The sequence below is a fragment of the Callionymus lyra genome, chromosome 11 (assembly GCF_982586985.1).
Source record: "Callionymus lyra chromosome 11, fCalLyr1.hap1.1, whole genome shotgun sequence".
NCBI lineage: Eukaryota > Metazoa > Chordata > Actinopteri > Syngnathiformes > Callionymidae > Callionymus > Callionymus lyra.
The window spans coordinates 19,181,274-19,206,672 of NC_141828.1; the positions used below are offsets into that span (position 1 = coordinate 19,181,274).

Consider the following 25,399-nt stretch of genomic DNA (forward strand, 5'->3'; position numbering starts at 1 on the left):
ATGTTTCACATAGATGGGTGGATTAATGATGGATGGATGGATGGATGGATGTTTTAAATAAATAGATGGGTGGATGAATGATGGATGGATGGACTGACAGACAGAGGAATCGATAAATAGATTGTTTTACATAGATGGATGGATGGATGGATAGATAGACAGTTAGATGTTTCACGTAGATGGGTGGATGAATGATGGATGGATCGATTGTTTTTTACATAAATGGATGGATGGATGGATAGATGGATGGACTGACAGATGGAGGGATAGATAAATAGATGGATTGTTTTACATAGATGGATGGATGGATGGTTAGATAGACAGATAGATGTTTTACGTAGATGGGTGGATGGACTGTTAGACGGATGGATCGATAAATAGATGGATGTTTTACATGGATGGATGGATGGATGGATGGATGGATGGATGGATGGATGGATAGATGGATAGATGGATAGATGGATAGATGGATAGATAGATAGATAGATAGATAGATAGATAGATAGATAGATAGATAGATAGATAGATAGATAGATAGATAGATAGATAGATAGATTATTTTTCCAGTGAAAGATGTTTTATTTACACATTATTATTTATAAAATCATTTCCTAAGGTTTGTCATTCTCGACTGCGAGCGGAGTCTTACAAAAACAGCCTTAATTGTGGAGCGAGCGTTTCTAAAAAACCTGCCGCTCTAAATCAAAACATGCTCTTATCGAGCTCTAAATCCTCCAGAATACGCTCACAAGTTGGTAATCCCGGTAAATCAGGCGCTGAAGAAATTGCACTCACGTTTTTCTGTGCTGCTCCCACAGGGTTTCAAAGAGAAGAACAAATTCATTGCAGCGCAGGGTAATTACAAAAATCCTGTCCTGTTATATTGCCGAGTACACAGAATAATTAATCCCCCCCTTCCCTCCTTCCTCTGCCTCGTTCACTCGTTCTCAGGTCCGAAACCTGAGACTGTCGCCGACTTCTGGAGGATGATCTGGGAACAGAAGACCACGACGGTGGTGATGCTGACCAACCTGAAGGAAAGAAAAGAGGTTAGTCCTGTTTAAATAAAAAAATAATAAATAAATCTTGAATTCTCAAGAACACCTCGACCTACACTAGGTTCCAGAAATTCCTGTTCCATTCTCATGACCCAAAGTCAGCGGCGTAATTTATGTGACCCTTTTTTTTTTTCTTTTTTTTCTTCCCCCCTTCGGCAGAATCGTTACTGAAGTGTCACCCGGCAGATTACTTAGCATCACATTAAGTTGGGCCTCGAAGGGATGATCAATTGAGAGCTCAACAGCAGGTTTGATACAGCAGAATAGAAGCATCAGGGATCAATGACGGAATAATTGTTGATACCATCCTGAGAGGCTTCATGATAATTAGTCGGAGAGTCTAGTTAATGAGTTGAAACTTCACTGCCGAGATCTTATTGACTCGACTCCAGACTCGCGATTCTAAAAACGGGCGGGAAAACAGGCGCTCGCTAAAGCTAACGTTTTTTTGATTAACGCGGTTAATAACGTTTTGGTTGTTGGTTTTTTTTCTCTCTGCAGGAGAAGTGTTTCCAGTACTGGCCGGAGAAAGGCTGCTGGGTGTACGGGAACATGAGAGTGGCGACGGAAGACGTCACCGTCCTGGTGGACTACACCGTCAGAAAATTCTGTATCCAATATGTAAGTACGGACATTAAAAAAAAAAACCCGGGGCCCATGAATATTTTATAAGCCAGACGTCATGTCGGGTTTATGGTGATTTTATTGCTTTTATCGTTTCTGCACAGACAATTAAAAATATAATTATATTGGAGGAGACATTGTTCTGAAAAACGACATTAACGTTATCCCTAATTAGACATCCAGATGTTCAATATAATATTTTAACAGGCTGTTGATATTATGAAAATGCTTAATTAAAATAGCAGCATGTGATTAAAAATTAAAAATCAAATAAAGCTGAGGAGGCGTTAGAACAAGTAATCTTCCTCGTGGGGCTCAGGCAGGAGTTTAGTAAAGTATGAGAAGACACAATAAGTAAATAGCTTTAGTGTTAAAAAAGAAGCTCCGGGTGAAGGTAAAAAGGAGCGGGAAATCAATATACAAGTGGATTTAACATGAAGTCTTGTACCGTCAGAACAACTTTAAAGGCTGGTACTGTATCTGTGTGGAGTCGGTGTTCCCGCTCAGCCTTCACATCGGGAAATTCACTTTGGTCCCGCCGGCGTTTGATGCCGGAGGAGTGTAGATATCCTGCCTGTTAGGAGCGTGGCTTTGGTAGACGACGCTGCCGCCGCTGCTCCTGCACCGGCTGACAGATCGTGTCTTTTACATTCAACGCTGTGAACAAGTTCAAGAGAGAGACGCGAGTCTCCCGAGAGAGTAGTGACTGTTGTCAGGTGGACATGGATGCAGATCACATCAGACTTTTAACATGTATCTGTTGCTTCTCTTAAGCATTTTCCAGACACAACCACTGGTTTTTATCAATTAAATTCAAATGTTTCCGCCCTTTTTACTTCAAACATTCCAGCTCTACCCTGCATTATATATTTATCCATACTATACAAATGATTTTTACATTTAAAGGATTTTAGAATATGAGCTTTTTTCGTATTATTATTATAATTATTAAAAGTATTAGTACTAGTATAAGTATTAGTATAAATACTAGTATAAGTATGAGTATAAATATTAGTTTTAGTAATAATACAAGTGCAAGTGTTGGTATAAGATTTAGTATAAGTATTAGTATTTGTAATAGTATTAGTATACATATTAGTATTAGTACAGTTTTTAGTATTAGAATAAGTTTTAGTATCAGTAGAAGTATTAGTAGAAGTATTACTATTTTTATTATTATAATCATACAAACTGAATCCTAACAAAAACTGACTTAAGTATTAGTATTAGTATACGTATAAGTATTAGTGCAATTATTAGTATTGGTATAAGCACAAGTATTAGTAAAAGTATTACTATCATTATTATGATAATACAAATTAGTACGAGTTATAGTATTAGTATACAATTATTAGTATAAGTATAAGTATACATATAAGTATTAGTACAAGTATTAGTATCTTTATTATGATCATACAAACTGAATCCTAACAACAACTGACATTAGTAGTAAGTAAGTAATAATATTAGTACAAGTATTACTATCATTATTATGATAATACAAACTGAATCCTAAAAACAGCTGACATTAGTATGAGTAGAAGTATTAGTATTATTACAATTATTAGTATAAGTTTAAGTATACATATAGGTATTAGTACAAGTATTAGTATTAGTACAAGTATTAGTATCTTTATTATGATCATACAAACTGAATCCTAAAAACAACTGACATTAGTAGTAAGTAAGTAAAAGTATTAGTACAAGTATTACTATCATTATTACTAGTATTAGTACATGTTTTAGTATAGGTGCTATTTAAGTATTACTATTATAATTACAATCATGCAAACTGAACACTAATAACAACTGACAACTGATATTAGTAGTAAGTAAGTGATAGTATTAGTACAATTATTAGTATTAGCATTTGTATTATTATTAATATTAGTACAAGTATAAGTATTAGTATTGGTATAAGTACACATATTAGTATTAGTACAAGTATTAGTATAGGTACTATTACAAGTATTACTAGTATAACTACAGTCATACAAACTGAATCCTAACAACAACTGACAACATTTGCCGTCAAGATTCATCAAATCATTTCAATGATGAAAAGCTTAAGTATGAGCGACAGAAGAACTGAATCTCAACGATGTCGTATCAGTTTCTCGTATGAATGAGAAAAATGTGCCAAAAAGTCTAATCCTTTAACGACCATTTTCCCTTCTAAATAGTTGTTTTTTTTCATGATAACTTTCCACTTCTGTTGTCTTTGTCAGTCTTTGTCTCCCTCCCTGTCAACTTTATTCATGTGCCCACATTAACGGGGATCATCTGTCCTTCACAGCAGGGCAGTGATGGTCCGCGAGCTCCCCGCTTGGTCACTCAGCTCCACTTTACCAGCTGGCCAGACTTCGGGGTGCCGTTCACGCCCATCGGCATGTTAAAATTCCTCAAGAAGGTCAAAGCCGTCAATCCGTCGTACGCCGGACCCGTTGTTGTGCACTGCAGGTAAAGAATGAAAGTCAGACGAACGCTCGCTCATGTTGGCAACGGAAGAAACAGAGAGAATGTTTCACAGATACTCACGGTTTCCTTTCGTGCCGTTAAATAAATGTGTTATTTTCCCAGACAAATATTCCTGTAATACTGGCTAATAATCTGCTCTTTAAATATGTTGTTTTTTGTACAGTACACATTTGAATCTTTATAGTAAAATGTTTTAATGGTGTTGAAAAGATGAAAGAGACTTAATTAATTTAATTTAATTAGTCAAACATAGTTAAATATTTATTAAATTAAAAATATATAGTTTGGTTAGTCAACTTTTGCAGTCATTGGTCCATTAATTGAACCCATTATCCACCATTCCTCTTTACTTGCTACTGATCCTTTAATTTGTTCTATTTTTAATTTTTAAAATGTAATTTTAATGAAATATCCACATGATCAAAACACAGAAATCTGTTCATAAATTGGATCATAAATCGGATTTAAAATCTTACCAATGTCACAGATTTCTGCAGAAAAAAAACAGCTAACATCAAGGTTTTCTTTTAATAAAACATGCAAACAAAAAAAAGGTATTGTGTATAAATTAAATAAACATCATGCATTTATTATAGCGATGGTGTGATGAAGCTTCATGAAACAGTGTCATGTTGTTTAGAGGTCAGTAGGTGGCGGCATCAGTTTAAAAATGATGTTATGTTTCATTAGAACAGTTATTTAAAACAAAGGGAAATTGTGCAGAGATCGCCATCTAGTGGACTCTGAAAATAATGACACTGCATCATGAAGCTCCATCAGACCAAAATGTATACAAAAATCTTGTCTTTTGTTTGTTTTTTATTATTTGATTTCCCCCGCAGTACTTTAATGAATTTCCAAGCGGTAGATTTTGGAAAATACACATTATTCTCTGTGTTCTCTGGTCAATCGTGGTAGAAAACATGTGACTGAGAGCAGCAACTGCAGCAACAGGTGTCGACCGACTCGAGTTTGTAAAAAAAAAAAAAAAAAGGATCTTGTAGAAGAAGTCCAGCTCGGCTCCCTCAGGTGTCGTCCACTGAAATGACTCCTGTAAATCTTCACGAGGAGAGGAAGGAGCAAAGTTCCAGCGCCTTAATAATAACGTCCACGTCTTAATCAGTTTGGAAAAGTTCTGATAAAAAAAAAAAAAAAAAGAAAATGGACCCGGTGTCTTCTTTGTTTGTGTCTCGGCAGTGCCGGGGTTGGGAGGACCGGGACCTTCATTGTCATTGACAGCATGATCGACATGATGCACATGGAACAGAGGGTGGATGTTTTTGGCTTTGTGAGCAGAATACGAGAGCAGCGCTGTCAACTCATCCAGACAGATGTAAGTGTTGACCCTCTCTGACCCGTTGTATCCCAGGACTGACAGCTCAACTCAGCGCTCCAGTTGAAGGAAACAAAACTAAAAAAAAACAAGAGAAAACAAACTGTCAGTGATACACAAACGCCAGGAAATAGTTTGGAAAAGTAACTACGGCTTCTTCCTCGTCTCAACTTTCTCTTTCACTCTGGGCTCAGATGCAGTACTCCTTCATCTACCAGGCTCTGCTGGAGTACTACCTGTACGGAGACACGGAGCTGGATGTGTGCTCTCTGGAGGGACATCTGCACAGGCTTCACAACACCAGGGCTCCCAACGACAGGCTGGGCCTGGAGGAGGAGTTCAGGGTACGAAAAAACGCTTAGACATCCCGCTCGGTAATGAATCGTCCCCATCACCCCGCACTTCGTGGAAGACTCGCCCAAGGTGCTGCTCTCGGCACCGGCAACATAAATACCGATGCTTTGAATGAGATGGAACTTTATAAGGTAGCACCATCTGCCACGGTGAATTTACTGCAGCTCGCAATTCCCAACACAGTCTTTGGAGGTTGTTTTTTTGTCACCGCCACTTATTTTTGGTTGTGTTAGAGTTAACAGATTTCACGCTAATGTGCTCTAAATGTGAACATTTTTAACAAATTCACATGTTAGCGAGTGAAGATCTGATGAAGCTTCCTTTGGTTTAAACAACTGTTCTAATGAAACATCACATTATTTTATACTGATGGCGCCACCTACTGACCTCTAAACAACATGAGGTCAGTAGGTGGCGCCATAAGTTTATAAATAATGTGATGTTTCATTAGAACAGTTGTTCAAAACAAAGGAAAATAGTGCATAGACTGCCATCTAGTGGACTCTGAAAGTAGTGACACTGCTTCATGAAGCTTCATCACTAGTTCTAATTAAACAACAACTTATTTTTAAACTGATGGCGCCACCTACTGACCTCTAAACAACATGACACTCCTTCATGAAGCTTCAACACAAGTTTGAATTAAACAGCACATCCTTTTTAAACTGATGGCGCCACCTACTGACCTCTAAACAACATGACACTGTTTCATGAAGCTTTATCACTAGTTCTAATGAAACATCACATTATTTTTAAACCGATGGCGCCACCTACTGAACTCTAAACAACATGACACTGTTTCATGAAGCTTCAACACTAGTTCAGATTAAACAATACAACATTTTTAACCTGTAGGCGCCACCTACTGACCTCTAAACAACAGGACACTGCTTCATGAAGCATCATCAGCACATCACTATTGTTATGATATATATTGTTTGCATCATTTTCATCTGTGGCCTTCCCTCCGTCAGAAGCTGACCAACGTTCGTATAATGAAGGAGAACATGAGAACCGGGAACCTTCCTGCCAACATGAAGAAGAACCGAGTCCTTCAGATCATCCCATGTAAGACTCCAACACTTCCATAATACATCACATCCACGTCGGCATCAAAGCCGCACATACGGCGCACGTGTCAAAATCATGTGATCAATTACCTCCAGCTTGTAAGTTCCAATTAAATGGCTCGTAGGAAGGAAAAGTTTTCACAAGGAAAAACGATCCCGGCACTGGCATGTTAACACTTGATTCAGCTGCTGCTTTTCCAAAACTTTTATTTTAACAGGGATGGAAATTTTTGTTCGCTTTTTTTTTTTTTTCAGACGATTTCAACCGAGTAATGCTGTCAGTGAGGAGAGGACAAGAGTTCACGGACTACATCAATGCCTCCTTTATTGATGTAAGCCACCCCTCCGACCTCTTGATAGATTTCCCATACAAGTTTATATAAAGCTCATTGTTTCCTTCTGTCGAAGAATGCAAAATATCATGTTTCATCCGCTCACTGTTTACTGGATCTTCTGCCCTCCAGGGCTACAGGCAGAAGGACTATTTTATCGCGACCCAGGGCCCCTTGTCTCACACGGTGGAGGACTTCTGGAGGATGGTGTGGGAGTGGAGGTGCCATTCAATCGTTATGCTCACCGAGCTCAAAGAGAGGGAGCAGGTACAGGCCGATTCAATTTCAATTTCCACTCTTGAAATATACCTTTTCCTGTCTTAAATCAGGACTCCAAGTACGCTTCCTGAGCCGTTTCCAAACCCTGCTGAGACATTTTAATTGGATTTCGGGCTATAAATAAAATAAATTACATCAAAAAATAGTCGTGCATGTGTGTTTAATAACGGCCTCCGTGTATTTCTTGCGGTGCACACAGGACTCACAGCAAGAAAAATAGAATGTAAATCATGGAATGGAAGCTAATTGTTTTTCCATCTGACCTTTTCTTTCAATCAGGAGAAGTGTTACCAATACTGGCCATCAGAGGGCAGTATAACATTTGGAGATTACACCGTGGAGCTGACTGGAGACTCCACGTGTGAGACCTTCACTCTGAAAGACATGGTTCTCACCTACAGACCCGTACGTTTCTTTTACTTGAAGAAATCATATCTTGTGTCTTATTATATTTTTTCCCCCCTTCTATCACTAAAGATACCATTTTCTCGTTCCCCAGGAAAAGAAGTCACAACATGTCCGACACTTCCACTTCCACGGATGGCCCGAGATCGGAATACCTGCTGAGGGAAGGGGGATGATTGACATCGTGGCTTCGGTGCAGCGCCAACAGCAGCAGTCGGGAAACCATCCCATTATAGTGCACTGCAGGTGAAAGAACTTCATTTCAACTATGAAAATTAAATAGAACGTCATGTTTGCTTTGTCCTGAAATTGAAGGTTTTTTAAAACCGAAACATTTTTTTTCCCTCCTTTTTGGTTCCTGTGATGTCTGCTGTAATAAATGTAGCCTCAGTAGACCTGTTGTTCTCTGCCTAAACCACTTATGTGATCCCTTATAAAGACTTAGCGGCGGAGGCTTTGATCAGAACCTCGCTGCAGGTGAAGTGATTCTAAAACAGCGTGGCCCCTCGTGGGATTGATCCAATCCACTGATTCACAGTCAATTAAAACCTCTCAAAGTGAAATATCCTCTGACTCCCACTATGATTAATCTGATAAGATGAGCTAACGACAGGAAATGGTGTCATCACTCTCTTCTATTCCTTCATCACCACTTGTCTAAGAGGGGCTTTTTAAAGCTGTTTCCCGGCGCCCCGTGGGAATGGGGCTAACCCGATGCAATCCCAAAAGTCTCCCCGCACTTCTCTGAATTGCACATCACTCCGGCGCTCGCTCGCTGTCTCTCCTTCCATCCCACCATCGCGGTAAACATTGACTCAGTCAAACACTGAGCTTCTAAACTGATTAGTGTTAGCGTTTGGATTAGCCTCTCTTTAAGTGGGGATGATTATTAGCAGCATTACACAAAGGTCACCTCTTTGCTCGCAAACTTTCTTACTCTAATAGAAAATAAATTGTCAGAGGGCTCGTCCGACGCGTTTCTAAATTGTTCTCTGCAGCCTGAGGACAAGTTCGGTGTTTTTTCATCCCTGTGTTGCTTCAGATGCATTAAATAACTCGCGTTTGGTGTTAATGGTGCATTCAAGTGCTCCTCAGACACCTGCACTGATGAGTTATGGCGCTGCCATTTCCACTTTATCTTATTACACCAAACAGCAGATATGTAAAAAAGAGTAAAACAAATATGGTCTGATTGTAAAACTCTTGAGCTTTAAGATTATCTTGCTCCACTTACTTTGGGCTGATGGAAAAGACAATGTATCGACGCCGGATCAAAGATCTAATAAAAGGAAGCGGCTACTCACTTTTGATCCAGTTTCACAAAGCTTTGTCGTCATTTTTATAGCTCAGTAGGGGGCGCTATGGGACTAAAAACAAGGTGAGGTTTAATTAAAAAAATTACATAAAAATTAAGGCACTGTTTTGTAAAGATTCAGGAGGGCATCAACAAAAACTGCATAGAGATGAGTGGATGAGGCTTCATGAAACAGCTGATGAGGTATCATGATGCAGTGTCTTAGTTTTTTAAGGCCACTAGATGTCACTCTCGGGTCAGGCGAGGCAAGGATTCATTAAAAAGTTAGATCAGAACAAATGATTAAAAAAAAGTGACATCTAATGGCCTTTCAAGATGATGACACTGTATCATGATACATCTGAAGCTGTTTCATGAAGTCTCATCAACACATCACTAGTATAGTCTGTTCGAAATGATCCTATTACTAGCGATGTGTTGACGAGGCCTCAGTGTATCATGATACAGAGTCTTCACTACACAGCTGTATCATGAGGCCTCATCAATGCACCAATACTTTCAACATCATGTTTTTCCCGCATTTCAACAGTTGTTTGATTGTTAATCTAGTTTTTTTACTCTTTGATGTGCAGCACAGATTAGCACATAAAAACCCCCTTTTAAAATACAAAATTACACAGGTGGTCATAATCTTTTCACTATCTAAGTGCAAGTGTTGTTGTGTCTTACAAAAATTGTATTGAGCATTTGAAACTCATATATACTCATATACTTATAATGATAGCATCAATTCTGTATAGTCCACAGAGGAGGTCCAAGGATTGTCCCCTGAGGCATTCCGTTTTTTTTTTCAGATAATATTGCTGCATGTGTAACAGGAAATTCTCTGTTGCGCCCCACTGTTTGACTTGTTTTGCATTGTCAGACACTTTTTGTTTCATGCTCGTTTTAATAAAATGCGGGATGTTTGCTCCGAGGATGAATTTAATTTGAAAAGCAGCGTAATTGTTATGTGTTCTTCCAGTGCCGGTGCGGGTCGGACCGGCACCTTTATTGCCCTCAGCAACATTCTGGAGCGGGTGAAAGCTGAAGGTCTCCTGGACGTTTTTCAGACGGTCAAGAGTTTACGCATGCAGAGACCCCACATGGTCCAGACGGTGGTAGGTCCAAAAAAAAAAACAACAACATAAAATGGTCTTAAACAACAAACAGCTTGTGAGGAGTAAAACCCTCTCACACCTGCTCTGTGTTTCCTCTGCAGGAGCAGTACGACTTCTGCTACAAGGTGGTGCAGGACTTTGTCGACATTTTCTCCGACTACGCCAATTTTAAATAACGTTCATGTTTTCTCAGAATGTTGTTTGCTAAAAAACTCTCTTTCTACATTTTGCACTTCAATGTAAAATACATTATTGTAGCATAGTGTAAGATTTGAAGTTTGTAAATATGTCACTAGTTTTCAACAATTGTGCTTTATTATTGTACAAAAAATGTGCTTAATTATTATAAATAGTTATATGTTATTTAAAGGGATTGTTCAGTCAAAATTCAAATTTCACTCATTTTCTACTCACCCACATGTCGATTATTTTCAGAGTAATCTGTTCCTTTTTAGAGTTATAGACAAAACATTTTGTTCATTTTAATGTAGCAACTGGAGCTAAATTGTCTTCATCTTTGTCCAAAAAAAGACTCTTAAAAACATCCAAATACCTCCATACTGCTCGTCTGTAATGTTACTATTGTATTGAAGCCTCGACATTAGTCATTAGAAACTTAAATAAATCAATATTTGTTTATTTATATGTTTGTTTTAAAGAAGTTATTAGTCTATCAGCTTCTCCCGAATTCGTTCCTCATTGAAAAACATTGTCAACACGTGTCAGTGCGTAAGATTCATTCAAAATGTAGACTTTTTAAATTTCTTTTCAAAGAATTCCTCATGTCGATTCTTTAATACAAGATGAACGTTACAGACGAGCAGTATGGAGGTATTTGGATGTTTTTGTGTGTCTTTTTGGTCAAAAAGATGAAGATGAAGAAAACTGAGCACCAGTAGCTACATTAAAATGAACAAACGTTTTTGTCTATAACTCTAAAAAGGAAAATATTACTCTGAAAATAATCCCAACCCTTAGTCGACATGAGGGTGAGTAGAAAATGAGTGAAGTTTAAATTGTGGGCGAACTATCCCTTCAAGAAGCTCATCTATGATCTATCGTCATGTTATTATCTGCCTTTTATTTATTGTCTCTGATGCTGTGAAGAGAATAAACAGCTTGTCTGATAAGAAGTAAATTATTCATCGTGCAGCTGAAATGATATCCGACATGTGAAGGCTATTCATGATCCGCACTCGTCTCGGACAAAAACCGAAGAAACAGTTCATCCAGATAGACGCCGCAAATTACCTCACTTCTGTCTATGAATAACTTAGCAGCTGCTGCCTGCTGTAATTTTACTCAACTCCACCAAGTTTCCTCTTTGCCTGTGGCAATATTACTTAGTGGATCGCTGCCTGACACTGCAAAATGCAATTAGCCCAGATTGAACCATGTTGAAAATAATGTGCTATCACTTAAACGCAAACATGTCAGTCACGGCGCTGGCAGACATCACATCCTGCCTTAAGAAATGTCGTTTGGATTCACATTTACACGCCGGCCTCGTGAATAACGCAGAGCCGGCGTGATGAGACGGACACTTCTGGTCTGGAAATGCTTGTCACCAAGTGACGAGAGTTTAATAAAAAATCAGCCAGATGTTGATGTTTTGCTCAGATGTGTGAGATACAATTTTTTTTTTTTATTCAAAGCGTCAGGGTTTGACTGCGAGATAGTTACAAACCCGATGGTGAATTATTGAGCTGAAAGTATTATAAAGACACTTTCACTTATCCATTATTTTGTGTGAGTGAAATAGACGTCGCCTCGGATCAAAAATCGTTTCATTCATTGTCTCTTATTTCGTCCCAGAAAGCCAGGGTCGCTGGAGCAAATACATCTGTGGAGAGACGAGGGACGCCCTCGACAGCTCACACACACACTTGTACTCACACACACACACACACACACACACACACACACACACACACACACACACACACACACACACACACACACACACACACACACACACACACACACACACACACACACAGACGAGCAACTCAGCCCTGTGGTAGATTTTTGGTCTTCGGGAGGCTAAACTCACACAAGCATGAAGAAAACATCCACAATCTGCTGTCAATCATTTAACAACATGACTCTTATAGTTATTTAAGTTGTTACCTCCTATTTCAGAACTAACTTACAAACTTCATGGGTTCATTTTTTTCTATTTATTCGTCTTTGTTTGAGTGTTTTTCTACATCATTTATTTACTAATATTGATTTTTATTGATGCATTTATTTATTCAATTAAGTATTTATGACGGACGTGAGCGTTTGCTTCAATGTTGCCTCTTGATGGACAGCCGATGTGCCCCCCCGTCCCCCCCCACCTTTCACCCAATTTTAGCTGGGATTGAAACCATCCACCCATGATCATGCAGGAAACCAGTAAGAATGTGCTTTTTTTTATTTTTTGGGGTGTTTTTTGGTGTGGGTTTCCCCCTGGGCTTCCTCCTTCAGAGAACATGTGTGATGATTAAACGGCGAATAAACTCCCAACTGAAGTCATTGTGTTTTGTGCTTTTTGATGAGCTCTCTGATGATTAAAAAAAAAAAAATAACATTATTATCCTTTAATCATGATTATTCTTTAATTAAATTTAATGCATTTTATTTAGTTTTAATTTATTTGATTTAAAAAAATTATTGTTCATTATATAATTATATATAGGTGCCCGAAATAAACAATATTCATTCATTTAATTGTGAAACGTTAAAGGCCACTTTAATGCAATTTGAATTGATTTAATTTATTTGTATCTTGTATCTTATTTTATTTTATTTTATTCTGTACTGTCATCAACAATAAGAATGTGTTGTGTTTACAACACCAGCTATAAATGTGTTGTTCTTCTGATACACATTTACAGATTTCCTCTTTTAAACAATAAATAAATAACCTTAACTAACATATTTTAATCAATTTTCTCATTATATTTTTGACAAGTTATACATACAATAATATTTATTTTCTAAATATACTTTATTAAAAAACAAGTAACAGACTTTATCTATTATTTACAACTTATAAAATGATGATAATCTAAATGTTTGTGTGTTGAATAAAAAAATACTCATACAAAAAGAAAAAATGTTTCTGTAATTTATAAAATATTAAATTGAAGATAATAATATCAATAAATAAAAGAATGTATGATGACAACACAAGAGTGATAATAAGCTGCTGATTGATTTTCTTTCTTTTTTTTATGACTTTGTGTCATTTAATTCTTCCCAGATAATTCTAATAAATTATAGATTAACAGAGATTACTGTTGTTTGTATGTCCACCTCAATTCATATTTCATGCTGTTTAAACCGGCGCAATGATGTCAGCGTATGAGAGCACTTAGCCGGATCCATTAGTAGTATTTTGTGACCCATTAGTCTGTAAATGTGTCACACCTGCAGAAAGCGGATTATAATCTTGACTGCAGAACCTATAAAACCCACTTCTGGCTAATGCACCACATGCTAACACGGTAAATACAGAGGTGAGTGAGTCCACGGCGGGACCTGTGAGTTTTCACCCTGGTGTTAATAACTGCCGGAGAAAGTCCTCCAACCAATGTTAGCCGATGCTTTATGACCTCTGATCTACGAGCTGTAGAGCTACATCTGTGCGTATGAGACGTGTGTGACATTATTGTTTTCACTCTGGCTTCCCCCCTCAGCTCTGATGGAGGCGAGCGGCAGAGTGATGATGCAGGTGTTGTTGTTGGCGTTGGTGGTGCAGGTCACCGTGTCCCAGCACTGGTCCTATGGATGGCTACCAGGTGGAAAGAGAAGTGTGGGAGAGCTGGAGGCAACCATCAGGGTGAGTGATTCTGTGTGTGTGTTTCTTTTACGAGCCACGGTCTACAGTTTCAGGAAATCTGCGGTTTTTATGGAATCCAAAGCCAAATTTAACAGAAACGCTGCGATTTCCCCGTGTGTTTCGCCGCCGCCTTTAACAGTGTTGTAAATGTTCTGAATGAAAAAAGATCGGAATCAAACAGCTGCAGTCACGACACACACACACTTAGACACTATCATTGAATTAAGAAAGATCATATACTACATTATATCATAACTATATACAGACACAACTCATTCATGGACCGACACTTGAATCCAACATGGCTGCCATCTAAGGTTGGCATAGGGTGCCACCAAAAGCTGGCTTGGGTTTGATTCCATTTTAATGGGATTTGAACCTCTCGCTGTGACAGTTGTCATCATGATAACAACGTAATAAATTAAATGGAAAAAAGGGCTGTAAACTAAACAGTTTTTTAGCCAATTAATAAGCATTTTGTCAATGTTTTTTCAATTTAAAAGCTTCAACTCTGATATGATTTATATAAAATCGAAATATTTGCTTCATAACATGGAATAGAGGTAAAACTGAGACCGTTTAACTCACATTTTAGTACTATTTTCGTATTATTTAAAAAGTTCTATCGATATTTATTAGGTTTTCTTAGACGCAAACCACAAACCAATGATTGATTCTTTGAGTGTAAATGTTGGCTGATTAATTGTCAAAGATACTTATTACTATATCTACATCACAAATTATTTGAATCTACTTTCTCTTTTTAGCCTACAGTCAACTCGACCGGGACACTACGAAGCTAGCTCAGTAGCTAACTACAAAGGCCTGTAATATGTTTCAATATTTTCAGCAATTGAAAACAATTGAAGAATTTAAAAAGTAAACTCTTGGTAAAACCTCCAGCGACTTGGAAATAAACCTAGGAACATTAGTTGAAAGAACAATTTTGATATCGCAATGAACAGCAGCAGTTAGAAGCCATACAAGTGAATGACATTCATAGGATCCAGAATAACCACCAGAACTAAATAGTATCATTGGTTTCTAGTCCCATTATCAACTTTTCCTTTTGGACCATCAGGACCTGATGCAGATCAACGACTACAACATCAACCAATTGTTTTTTTAAGATGTTTAACGTATTTTGAATCCGATCACTGGCGGTTTGACTGACGCGCGATTGTTGCTGCTCTTAGATGATGGGTACAGGAGGTGTGGTGTCTCTTCCCGAGGAGACGAGTGCCCAAACCCAAGAGAGACCGAGACCATACAATGTCGTAAGTGATTACGATGCATTATTTATCGGAGGATGTCTTCTACGATTGTGCAATATTAATGTCGACTATAGCGCTGCTCTGGGCCACTTTGTCAACAATATACAAACCGCACAATCTCTGTTTTTATTTGTCTCTGTTGCATGATTGAATATGGAGCTGATAAATTTTGAATTGGGCCAGATGTGAACATTTTTCCACCTCTTTTTTTTTTGTTCCTGTATCCTTGTTGAGTTAAAAAATTCAAGCATGTTAATTGGACTGGAATTACATTTTTTTTTTAATTGTTTCCAGCTCGATGAAGATTCCAGTTACTTCGACCGAAAGAAGAGACTCCTGAGCGAGCAGTGAGGCGACGACTTCCTGTCGTCGACGTGTCGCCTGTTGAATTGTAATAAAAGTTTTCGGAAACGTGGGACGTTCAATTCTCAGTTGATCGGAGCGCAAATGGTGCGACTCCGAGCGCTAAATTTTCTCAATTGTCTTTGTGGAGCCGCCACGACCGACAAGCATGACAAACTCGTGACACAACAATCTTAGCATGACAACAGCTGCTGATTAAGCCAATTTATTAGAAATCAATGACTTAATTGAATTTGCTACACTTTTTTTTTTTGCGCTAATTCCATTTTCTGCCGCGGCAGTCATGCACAGATGTGGTGTGGAAATCTCTGCAGCTGATTCTCCTTTTCCTGCATGTTGATTAAATGAGAGTCGCTGGATAAGCACTTTGAATCGGGACGTGGCGTTCAACTTTCCCTACATTTCTGCGCTGGGAATTCAAGCGTTCATTATAAAAATCGGAATTTCATATCAGGAAAGGAAGCAAATCAGCAGGGGGGGTAATATGTTTTAAAGAGAACTCATTTTCTGGCAAAAGCCCCCACAGACGGAGCACCATACTAATCGCTCGGTGCACGAGGGGCCAGGATTCATGAACTGTGCTGACACCGGGGAGGCCCGGCATTGTTACCGCTCGCTTGTAATGCAACACCAATGAACTCCAGCCCGTTTCGGCACAACTGGGAAAAGGTGAACATTATAAAAGCACATAGAATTAAATAGAAATTAAACCACATTCTTTTGCCGGTGCAGAACAATGCTCGCGCGCCGCTTTAATATTCCTGCAGCGTTCCTGCAATAAAACAAAAGATGGTTCTTTGATGAGGACGGAACTTTGTTGTGAAAGTTACGGTGCGGGCCGGTTTCTTTTCAAAGTCACTCTGGGAACCATCGCGGTAGCAACAGAGTTGGAGATGTTTACATCATCCAGCTCACGCTTCATCCACTATTAATGCAACAATTGAGAAAATACACACATTATTTTAGTTATCTTTTTAACGTTTGTATTGTTTTTTTTTAATGGAAAATCTAATTATTTTTATAAACTAATATGATGATGATCTTTTGCTGTTATATTGAACATAACATTTTGGTTGTTATTTATACGTAAAATAATAATTTGTTTGATTGTAATGACAATCAAATGTAAAAGAAAATAGAATTTATCTTAAAATCCATTTTTAATATTATCTTATATGCTGATGATGGTTTGCTCTTTTATATTTTTGGTTGTTATTTAAACATGACATAATATAGTGTATCATTGTAACAATAGACTTTCATTTGCCTCATTTTGAAGTTTAAAAATTTCTATAAAGCAATACTTTTATTTTTTAGAATGAAATATGAAAAACGTCCCTTTAGGTTAATTAAAAAGTGAATTTAAAATATGAATTTTAAGGATTATTCGGGTGAACATTGCCAATAAAACTCTTTAAATTGCTACACCACTTACATATCTATCATAAAAAGCATAAAAAATAGATATTATTACAGTTAAAATATGACACTTACTAAGGTTTTAGACTTGCTCAAAGGCACGTGAGCATTCCCTAGAAACTTAATTAGAACCATTATAATATAGAATAATACAAAATAATCTTAAAACAAAAGATTCTAATGCAAATGAAAACATTCTTTAATAGTTAATTATTTCTTATAAACTTTTATTTTTCCTTCCCTTCTTATTAAAAACATACACGAAAGTTTCAAAGAAATTCCACCTTGAAGATGAAGAATTGTTTTGTTGAATCCCTTCACCTTATGTTTACTAATTTCCCAGCGTGCTTATGCTTTTATACTATTTCTTTTAAGGAAAATGCTTTAATTCAATTTGCCATAGCGGTGTGTGAGACGAATGAATGTTCACAGATAAAGCACACAATCCTATAAATTCCCAATAAATAATCCCACAGCCTTCTGCTGGGGAGCACAACTTTTCCCTCTCAGTGTCCTCATCAAGGACCCGCCTAATTACACGTATATCAGAACAACAGAACCTGCTGGTATCTATGTTTCCAAATTTGATTTAACCTCACTTTCTCCTTCGCGAGACCCCCTGGTGGATATCCACTTTGTTTACCTCAAATTAAACTTCATATTGTTTACAGCCTCCCGGTCCCTGAACATTTTATAGCATTTTAGAATTATTTCTTTATTTATTTTTTGTAATGATTGTAGAGTTGGGGATTCATTTGAATGTTTCCCCCTCATCTGCATGAAAATTATATAATTAACTTTTGATTAACCAGCTCAGTTGAGTTGCTCTCCCCCAAGCCCGCCGCTGAATAGTACCCACCGCATTTTAATGACTGTTTTCCAATTGAGCTGCGACCTTTTTCATCAAAGAGCCACAACTGGGGCTAAACAGCGGTAGGAAAATAATCACGGCGAAGACAATGGTAGGGGCTGACAGGCTAGGATGTCATCCTTAAATATAACAACACCGATGAAAGCAACCTTAGTGCACGGAGAGTGGCGAGAAGCCAACCGCTGGATGCCCCATTGTTCAAACTGTGGAGGTCACTTCCATTGGCATATAGAGGGGGGGCTGCTCCATTGTTATGTGTCCTTGCTCAAAGGGAATTTCATCATGAAGGGCAATACATTTTTGATACTTTGTGCCATTCATTTGTTTTAAAAAAACATATTTAGATAATGCTGCAAGGAGTGTAGGGGAAAAAAAAGGGCAGCGACATCCAAGGCCCCGCATTAACACACCTGCCAATCAAACTATCATATGCATCCGTTTTCATTCCGTAACGATCACTGATGTCCGTGGGAAACTTTTATTGAAGCGGAGAGAGTGTAATAAAGTCATTTTCCAGGTGCTTGTTGTGGCTCTTATTATGAACAGAATGATAATTTCCTCAGGAGGAATCTAGGACTGCATATCAATTGAAGTTTAGTGTGGGTCTTACTACGTTCCCGCAGGCGATAGTCGAAGGCAAAGTCATCTTCAGAGAGAGTCTAAATGTCAGGGAGGTCTTCAAACACACTTTCCCTCCCTAAGACTTACTGAAAAGTGTCTTTGGAAGATCTCGAAATTGCAGAGGTGAGTTGAAGACGGACGCTGATGGCTTAATGTAAAGCAGGAGATTTAATTGGGGGGGTATATATTAATAAATAAATGTTTTGTTTTTTTTTCTTCTCCCAGTTCCTTCTGGTTGAGTCCTCAGTGGCCAGAGTGCCGTAGCCGTCTGTCTCCACATGGTGTCACTCTTGAGCTGTGCGATTATGGAGCGATTTTTTGCTGGTTTGTCTCTCAGCAATTCCATCACTTAAGTTGAAGAAACTGTAATTCCCTTAACTCTACCAAAGACTCCAATCAATCATCTTTAAAGAAATAAAATAAGAAGCTAATATCCCGGCAACAATGACAGATGGAGTCTGTGTTGATGACAAAAAACATTTTTTTTTTTTAATAAACTAATTCCAAGACTGATGATGGAAGTTGCGGGAAATATTAAAAGTCTTCTTGTATCCATAAGGAAGACAAAAATCTTTGCTTTTAATCTTAAAAAGTTAATTTATTTTTTCTAACTAAGCCCCCCTCGGTATGTTGCCATGTACAGTAGTACATCGGACTTCCTTCTCCTGCTCGGCTGGCAGGGAACCTTCCTGTTGTGATCCGACTCCTCTCCTTTGATCAAAGAACAGTGTTAAAGCACTGGGAGAAGAAGGAGGTATGAAATATGAATGAATACAGCTGTGTTTTGATGGATATGTCTCAAAGTATCCCAGTAAGAGACTGCTAAAGGCCAGGAAATCTGTTTGTGTTGTGGAAATAGGCTCTTTCCTCGCTTGGTTCTTCAGCAGCTTCATCTTCGGGTAGCTTTTCACTTCATATTTTAAAGATCCTTTTGTTAGGAAACAGATCAACTCCTCATCTGTGCTCTGGTAGGGAAGCGTTCCGAGAGGCCCTAGTTCATAAAATATATCATTAATGACACCATTTCCTTTGTTTGGTCTTGAAACCACCTTTTGAACAAGACAAGCCATGAGAGGAGGATATTTATTATTTTTCTGGGGTAGACCCAAAGTTCTCACAGATGGAGTGAGATCTTATATGAGGTGATGGAGGCTTTGTCACTAGTTATGTCTGTGATTCCATTCCTTTTTTTCTGACAAATCCCCCACGGGAGGCCGTGACTCATTTCTTGAAGTTGGAAGTTGATACTGTGGCGTAAAACTAATGCTCCCATCTGAATCCAGAAACTATCAGAGCTCACACAAATCTGAGATTTCTTTTTCTTTTTTGGGAGAGTCAGATGAATGCATCTCTTACGTTCTTAGGCTTCTTTAATAAACAAAGATCATAAAAAGAAATGCTCATAAACACGCTGATATTAAAATCAAGGCTCTCCACGCTTATTAACAATCATTTAAAGACTCTCCGCGGTGATTTAGGAGGATATTCAGCAACAGTCCACATATCGACGGGGACTCTTAAAAACTGGATTATTTTTTAAGTTGACTGGCCATTTGGTCCAAACGCAAAACTGGATATTATCCTTTTTATTGACTAATCGACTATCAGATCGTTGTTGTGAGAGATCAAAATCTTCTTGCTACCCCCAACCTCGCTGAAAGAAATCCGAAGTTTAATTTGAAAATTGCTGTGACAGGACAATGGACTGTTTCCCAGTTTTCGTAATTCCTGGTCCGATTTCAAAATGAACTTTCACATCAAGAACTAATCATTTATTCCTTCTTTAAAGTCAAAAGAGGTTAGCTACAGGACGCATAAGCCTGAACTTGAAGGTCCATAATTCTCTCCATTGTAAACCTCAGTTGACACATGAAAAGTGCAGTTTTAGTTTTCCATTTGATTGGTCAACAGGTTTCAGAGACACTGCACGTCTTTAAATTGTTATTGTAATTACACCCTGAAAACTACCTCAATTCACAACATAATTTTAAGTGAATCATTTGGAAGAAGATCGCTTCCTCTGGCTTGAGAAGATTTCACCCACTGGAAAAAGAGCAGCTTTGAAACTTGCCTTGCTCATAGGGCTAAGGAAGAGGTAATGTTTTAAATAAAAGGAAACTAATTTCAAAACCCAACTAGTCTGACTTACTAACATGTTTCAAATGCAGAAGTCTTGTCTGCTTATTATGACGATCTTTTGAAATTATTACTTCATAAAGTTCTCCATCCCCGTCTGAAATTTGGCAAACAAGAGGTTACGAGACTCCAAAAATGTTGTATTAAATGCTTCACTCCTTCTCCAGCCAGCTGTAATCACACCCGCTTTGTTTATACAACGAGTCTATTGGAGATGGAGACTTTCTGGATTGAAGATGTCAGACGAACCACTATGCTTGACCAATCACAGCAGAGTGGGTGTGGTTATGGTAAACAAGATTTTAACACCAGAAAAACATATTCAGTGGGCGGAGCTTAAGCACATTTTCTAATGTAAATCACGTACTGATGAGTACAATAGATGTCCAAGATCTATTAAATCAACGCATTAGTTGACTTTAAACATGCATGTAACATTCTGGATTCCAATGCTAAGAAAAACAACGATATTATTGAACTACATACATGTTTGATACATTTTTTAGCATTTCAAATATATCAAATTACCCAGCAGCAAGACCCTTAAAAAGCAAGTGTTTGAACCCATTTGTAGAAGGAAATCTTTGGTCAACATTACAAAAAATATAATTCACAGTAGAATTGAGGATACCAAGTAACGAGAGGAGAATTCCAACATGAAGGGTTTTTTCCAATTTATGTGTCAGGGCTTGGAAATAACTCTCCAAGAGCTTTGAAACTTTCTGACTGTGCTTTATTAGCCTCACTAATCGCCAAGTCCCGCAAAATGCCAGGATGTACCTCTGCTGGGAGACAGGGCTCAGATCCTGTCAGAGAGGGGTCGCACTAACCAACTGTAATCTTCAGGGTACTCCACTCCCGCTGACCTCCATCTAAGGCGAGTTCCATCCCTCCTGCTTACCCCCGACCGCTTTGCTTTCCCTCCCCAATCTGGCCAAGTCATCCCACCTCAGCAAGGCCACCCTCCCTCATCCTACCACCCCCCGTGTGATACTATCCCCCGAAACCCGCACCCCACCCATGCTCGCTCACGCCGCGTCCGGCTGGCCACAGCGAGGAGCATGCCTTATCCTGTGGAAACAGCAATTAGCATTGCGCGGCAAGCTGTGGAGGAGACCAGATCCCTGTCCACGTTTCAACCCCAGATCACGAGTCTCCAGCTCGACTTCAAGGCGAAGCATGCAATTAGCTACAATAATGATAATGTGTTGTCGGGGAACAAAGAGAGGCTAAAACAGACCACTGGTGTGAGGGAGAGTGGGGTGCTAATAGTAGGGGGGTATTTCGAAATGGCCCGGTACGGATAGAAGACCAAATCAAACTGATTATCAAATGTATGATGACTTACATTTTTCCTCTAATTATCCCGGCCTTTTATGTGTAAACCAACAGTGAATTTTGCATGCAAGACAGCGACGGTCCGTGGGTTTTTTTTTTCGGGGCAACACACTGGGGTTGAGTCTTTTATTTTTCTCGAAGACACGTGCAAAAGTTACTCATGTGGCTTCACTGATGAGAGGAGGAAAAAATAAATTTGCAAACAAGGTTATTACGCTGATAACCCCCCGAATTTCTCACTGAATCAATTAAAAACAGTTGTGAAGCGCCTCTGATGTTGGAGAAGAAAATGTACGTTTGTACTGACAAAGTTTCCTCCGCAAAACTTGAACGAAAAAAAGAAATCCTTTCCACAGGAACTCACTTCCTTGATGTTCACCAGATACATCTCAATAATTCACAACCTTTTTAAATAGTCACCTAAAATGTTTCACTCATGTAGTGAAGAGCTTTGTGAAACTAAAGCTCACATTTGAACCATCATTCCAGGATACACAGCTGGATAGACTTCTGATACTGATCGAGGACTTCAGCAGAGTGACTTAGAAATGACTTTTAGAACTAGAGATGAACCTCTTACCTCAGATGATATTCATGATGCTACCTCCTTCATCAATGTATGGTATTGGGCGGCAGCTAATCCTGAAACAAATCTTTTAAAGAGATAGTTCATCCAAAATTCAAGTTAAATGTTCTACTCACACAAATGTCGGCTAAGAGTTGGGATTATTTTCAGAGAAGTTTCTTTTTAGAGTTAAAGATAAAAATGTTTGTTCATTTTAATGTAGCGACTGGAGCTCAGTTGTCTTTGTAAGTAAGTAAGTAATGTATAATTTGTTGTCTACATATTTGTCCAAAACGACACTTAAAAATATCCATATACTGCTCATCTGTAACGTCCATCTTGTAAAATGTGTTAGCAAGTCTATATTTAAAGCTTTGTTTTCTGCCACAAACAAACTTGAAATACAAACATATTTAGGTTTTTCAGAACAATTCCTCACATAGAAGCTTCAATACAAAATGGACGTTACAGACGAGCAGTATGGAGGTATTTAGATGTCTTTAAGTATCTTTTTGGACGAAGATGAAGACGAAGACAACTGAGCTCCAGTAGCTACATTAAAATGAACAAACATTTTTATCTATAATTCTAAAAAAGAACAGATAACTCTGAAAATAATCCCCTTAGCCGACATGAGGGTGAGTAGAAAATTAATGAAAGTTGTATTTGGGGAAACTAAAGCCATATATCAGTCACTTGTTTTATTGTGTTTTATTGGATCAGACCGCTCATTGAAAACCTTGTTTTTACCCTCTCTACACGCCACCTTACAACTTCCCCTTTTGTTTCATTGACTTATTAAAAAGAGTTCGCCCCGTTATCGGAGCAGTCGACTGAATTAGACCGTCAAGAAATGTCTGTGGTGAGAAAAAGGAATGTGAGCAGATATTTGCGGTTTGATGCTTGACTATTGCAGATGTGTTGACACTGAGTCAAAACACGTTGGAAACAAACCACAAACCCCAAAACCACGAGAAACAGCATTTCAACATGTGAGCAGATACAGTCAGGAAACAGTCTTGACGGAAACATAAAAAATAAAAAAAAAGAAAAGGAAAAAAGTGCAGCTCCTGTTCTCTCCGCTGTGAGCAGAAAGCATTCTCGCAGACTTACATCCAGAGGTTTATAGAGGATATTTTGCTGGGTGTTGTGCAAAACGAACTGTGTCCCCAGAGCAGCAGCAACTTCACCTTGGCGGAGTAATGCTGTGATATTCTGTTTATTCTTCACTCACTTCATTTTACTCAGAGGAAATCCTCTGGAGATGGCTTATCTTGGAGCTGGAACAGGTGCACTCTAATTTACTCCTATTGCTTGGGGAGCCCAGGGGCCCCTGTAGAGAAGAAAGTAGCGATGTAGCACACTCCACTGTAAAGCACAAACAGGCAGAGAAAGAGCATTTAATCGACAGAGAGGAAAAACCGAACGCTTTGAGTGGAGTCGTATCATTTGGATGCAGGAATGTCTTTTTTTTTTTTTTTTGTGGAGGAAAAAGGACAATTCATTTCATTTAACTTTCATTTGTTCAACTCTGTTTACTCTGCTTGAAACTGTCATGCTACAGTTGGCAGAGAAGGGATGACATGTGGGACCAGTTGTGTTTTCTCTCCACTCACTCTCGGAATATTGACAGAGTTTATGGTGTAAATGTTGATGGCTTCGCCCGTTTTCTTTCAGGAGAGGTCAATCCTGGAGGTTGTGCTGTACAATGTTATATGGTTTGAACGTAATGTTTATGGTAAATGAATGCTGTATAGTCATTTATTTGTAATTAAAAAGTTATTAGAAATTACATTAGTGCGTGGATCTCTTGGTAAAATAAAAATATATAGATATTTAGATTAATTTATTGTCCAAGTAATTAATAAATAGATGTAGTAATGTATAGGTTTACATAGCTTTATGCAATCTATCAAATTATTGTCCCTTAAATAAAATATATATGAATGATATATATACCGTATATTGCATATATATTAACTTACTAATTCTACTTACTAATTCTAGACATATTGGACAATAAATTAATCAAAATATTGTAATTGTTTTCATTTAATATATATCTATATATCCTCAATTGGATTGGATAAAAATGACATGACAATTTATATATATATGTACAGTATATATTTCATAATCTTTTCACTATTACATGTTGTAATTCAGATTATCTGCAGTTTAATCCACTCGTTTAGTAAGTAAGTAAGTAAGTAATTTTTATTTGTATAGCGCTTTTCCAGACCAAGGTCAGAAAGCGCTTAAACAATCAAAACAATATTCAATAAAGTATATACTTTAAGCATTAAGTTTAACAGACTAAAACTACCTGAAAATGTAATTTATTTCAAATTGTGTGGTGACCTGCTTAAGACCTTGACTCCTACAAGCATGATGCCACCTGTGATGTATCTCAAAGAAACAGTTCATCAAATAATGATCGTGTTTAAATTTTGACAGGTCAATTAAAAGCTACAGATGGCGTTCGATAAAAAAAACACTGGATACCTGTTGTGTTCTCCCACCAGTCACTCTGAGAACAACTTATACTTAAAACTGTGTTTTTATAGAACGTGTTATAAAGCTCTCGCTCCGGCTCAAGTGCATAAATCGCTCCACTATAGCGTGTTTGTTTCGG

General features: G+C 38.1%; 2 protein-coding genes across 2 annotated transcripts in view; both read left to right on the forward strand.

The window, feature by feature from the left end:
- Positions 1-25,399, forward strand: part of LOC148069544 (receptor-type tyrosine-protein phosphatase epsilon-like) — a 150,377-nt gene that overhangs the window by 22,213 nt on the left and 102,765 nt on the right. The window contains exons 9-21 of the mRNA XM_087802207.1: positions 819-855; positions 952-1,049; positions 1,560-1,679; positions 3,979-4,142; positions 5,358-5,493; positions 5,688-5,837; positions 6,822-6,915; positions 7,173-7,249; positions 7,382-7,516; positions 7,808-7,933; positions 8,028-8,179; positions 10,213-10,348; positions 10,450-10,525. Coding sequence (XP_087658333.1) covers positions 819-855; positions 952-1,049; positions 1,560-1,679; positions 3,979-4,142; positions 5,358-5,493; positions 5,688-5,837; positions 6,822-6,915; positions 7,173-7,249; positions 7,382-7,516; positions 7,808-7,933; positions 8,028-8,179; positions 10,213-10,348; positions 10,450-10,524 — 1,500 coding nt within the window. The 3' untranslated portion in view covers position 10,525. The remainder of the gene's footprint in view (positions 1-818; positions 856-951; positions 1,050-1,559; positions 1,680-3,978; positions 4,143-5,357; positions 5,494-5,687; positions 5,838-6,821; positions 6,916-7,172; positions 7,250-7,381; positions 7,517-7,807; positions 7,934-8,027; positions 8,180-10,212; positions 10,349-10,449; positions 10,526-25,399) is intronic.
- Positions 13,957-15,837, forward strand: gnrh3 (gonadotropin-releasing hormone 3). The gene is made up of 3 exons (XM_087802227.1): positions 13,957-14,177; positions 15,374-15,454; positions 15,746-15,837. Exons 1-3 carry the CDS (start codon positions 14,040-14,042, stop codon positions 15,800-15,802), a joined length of 276 nt encoding a protein of 91 aa, XP_087658353.1. The 5' UTR covers positions 13,957-14,039; the 3' UTR covers positions 15,803-15,837.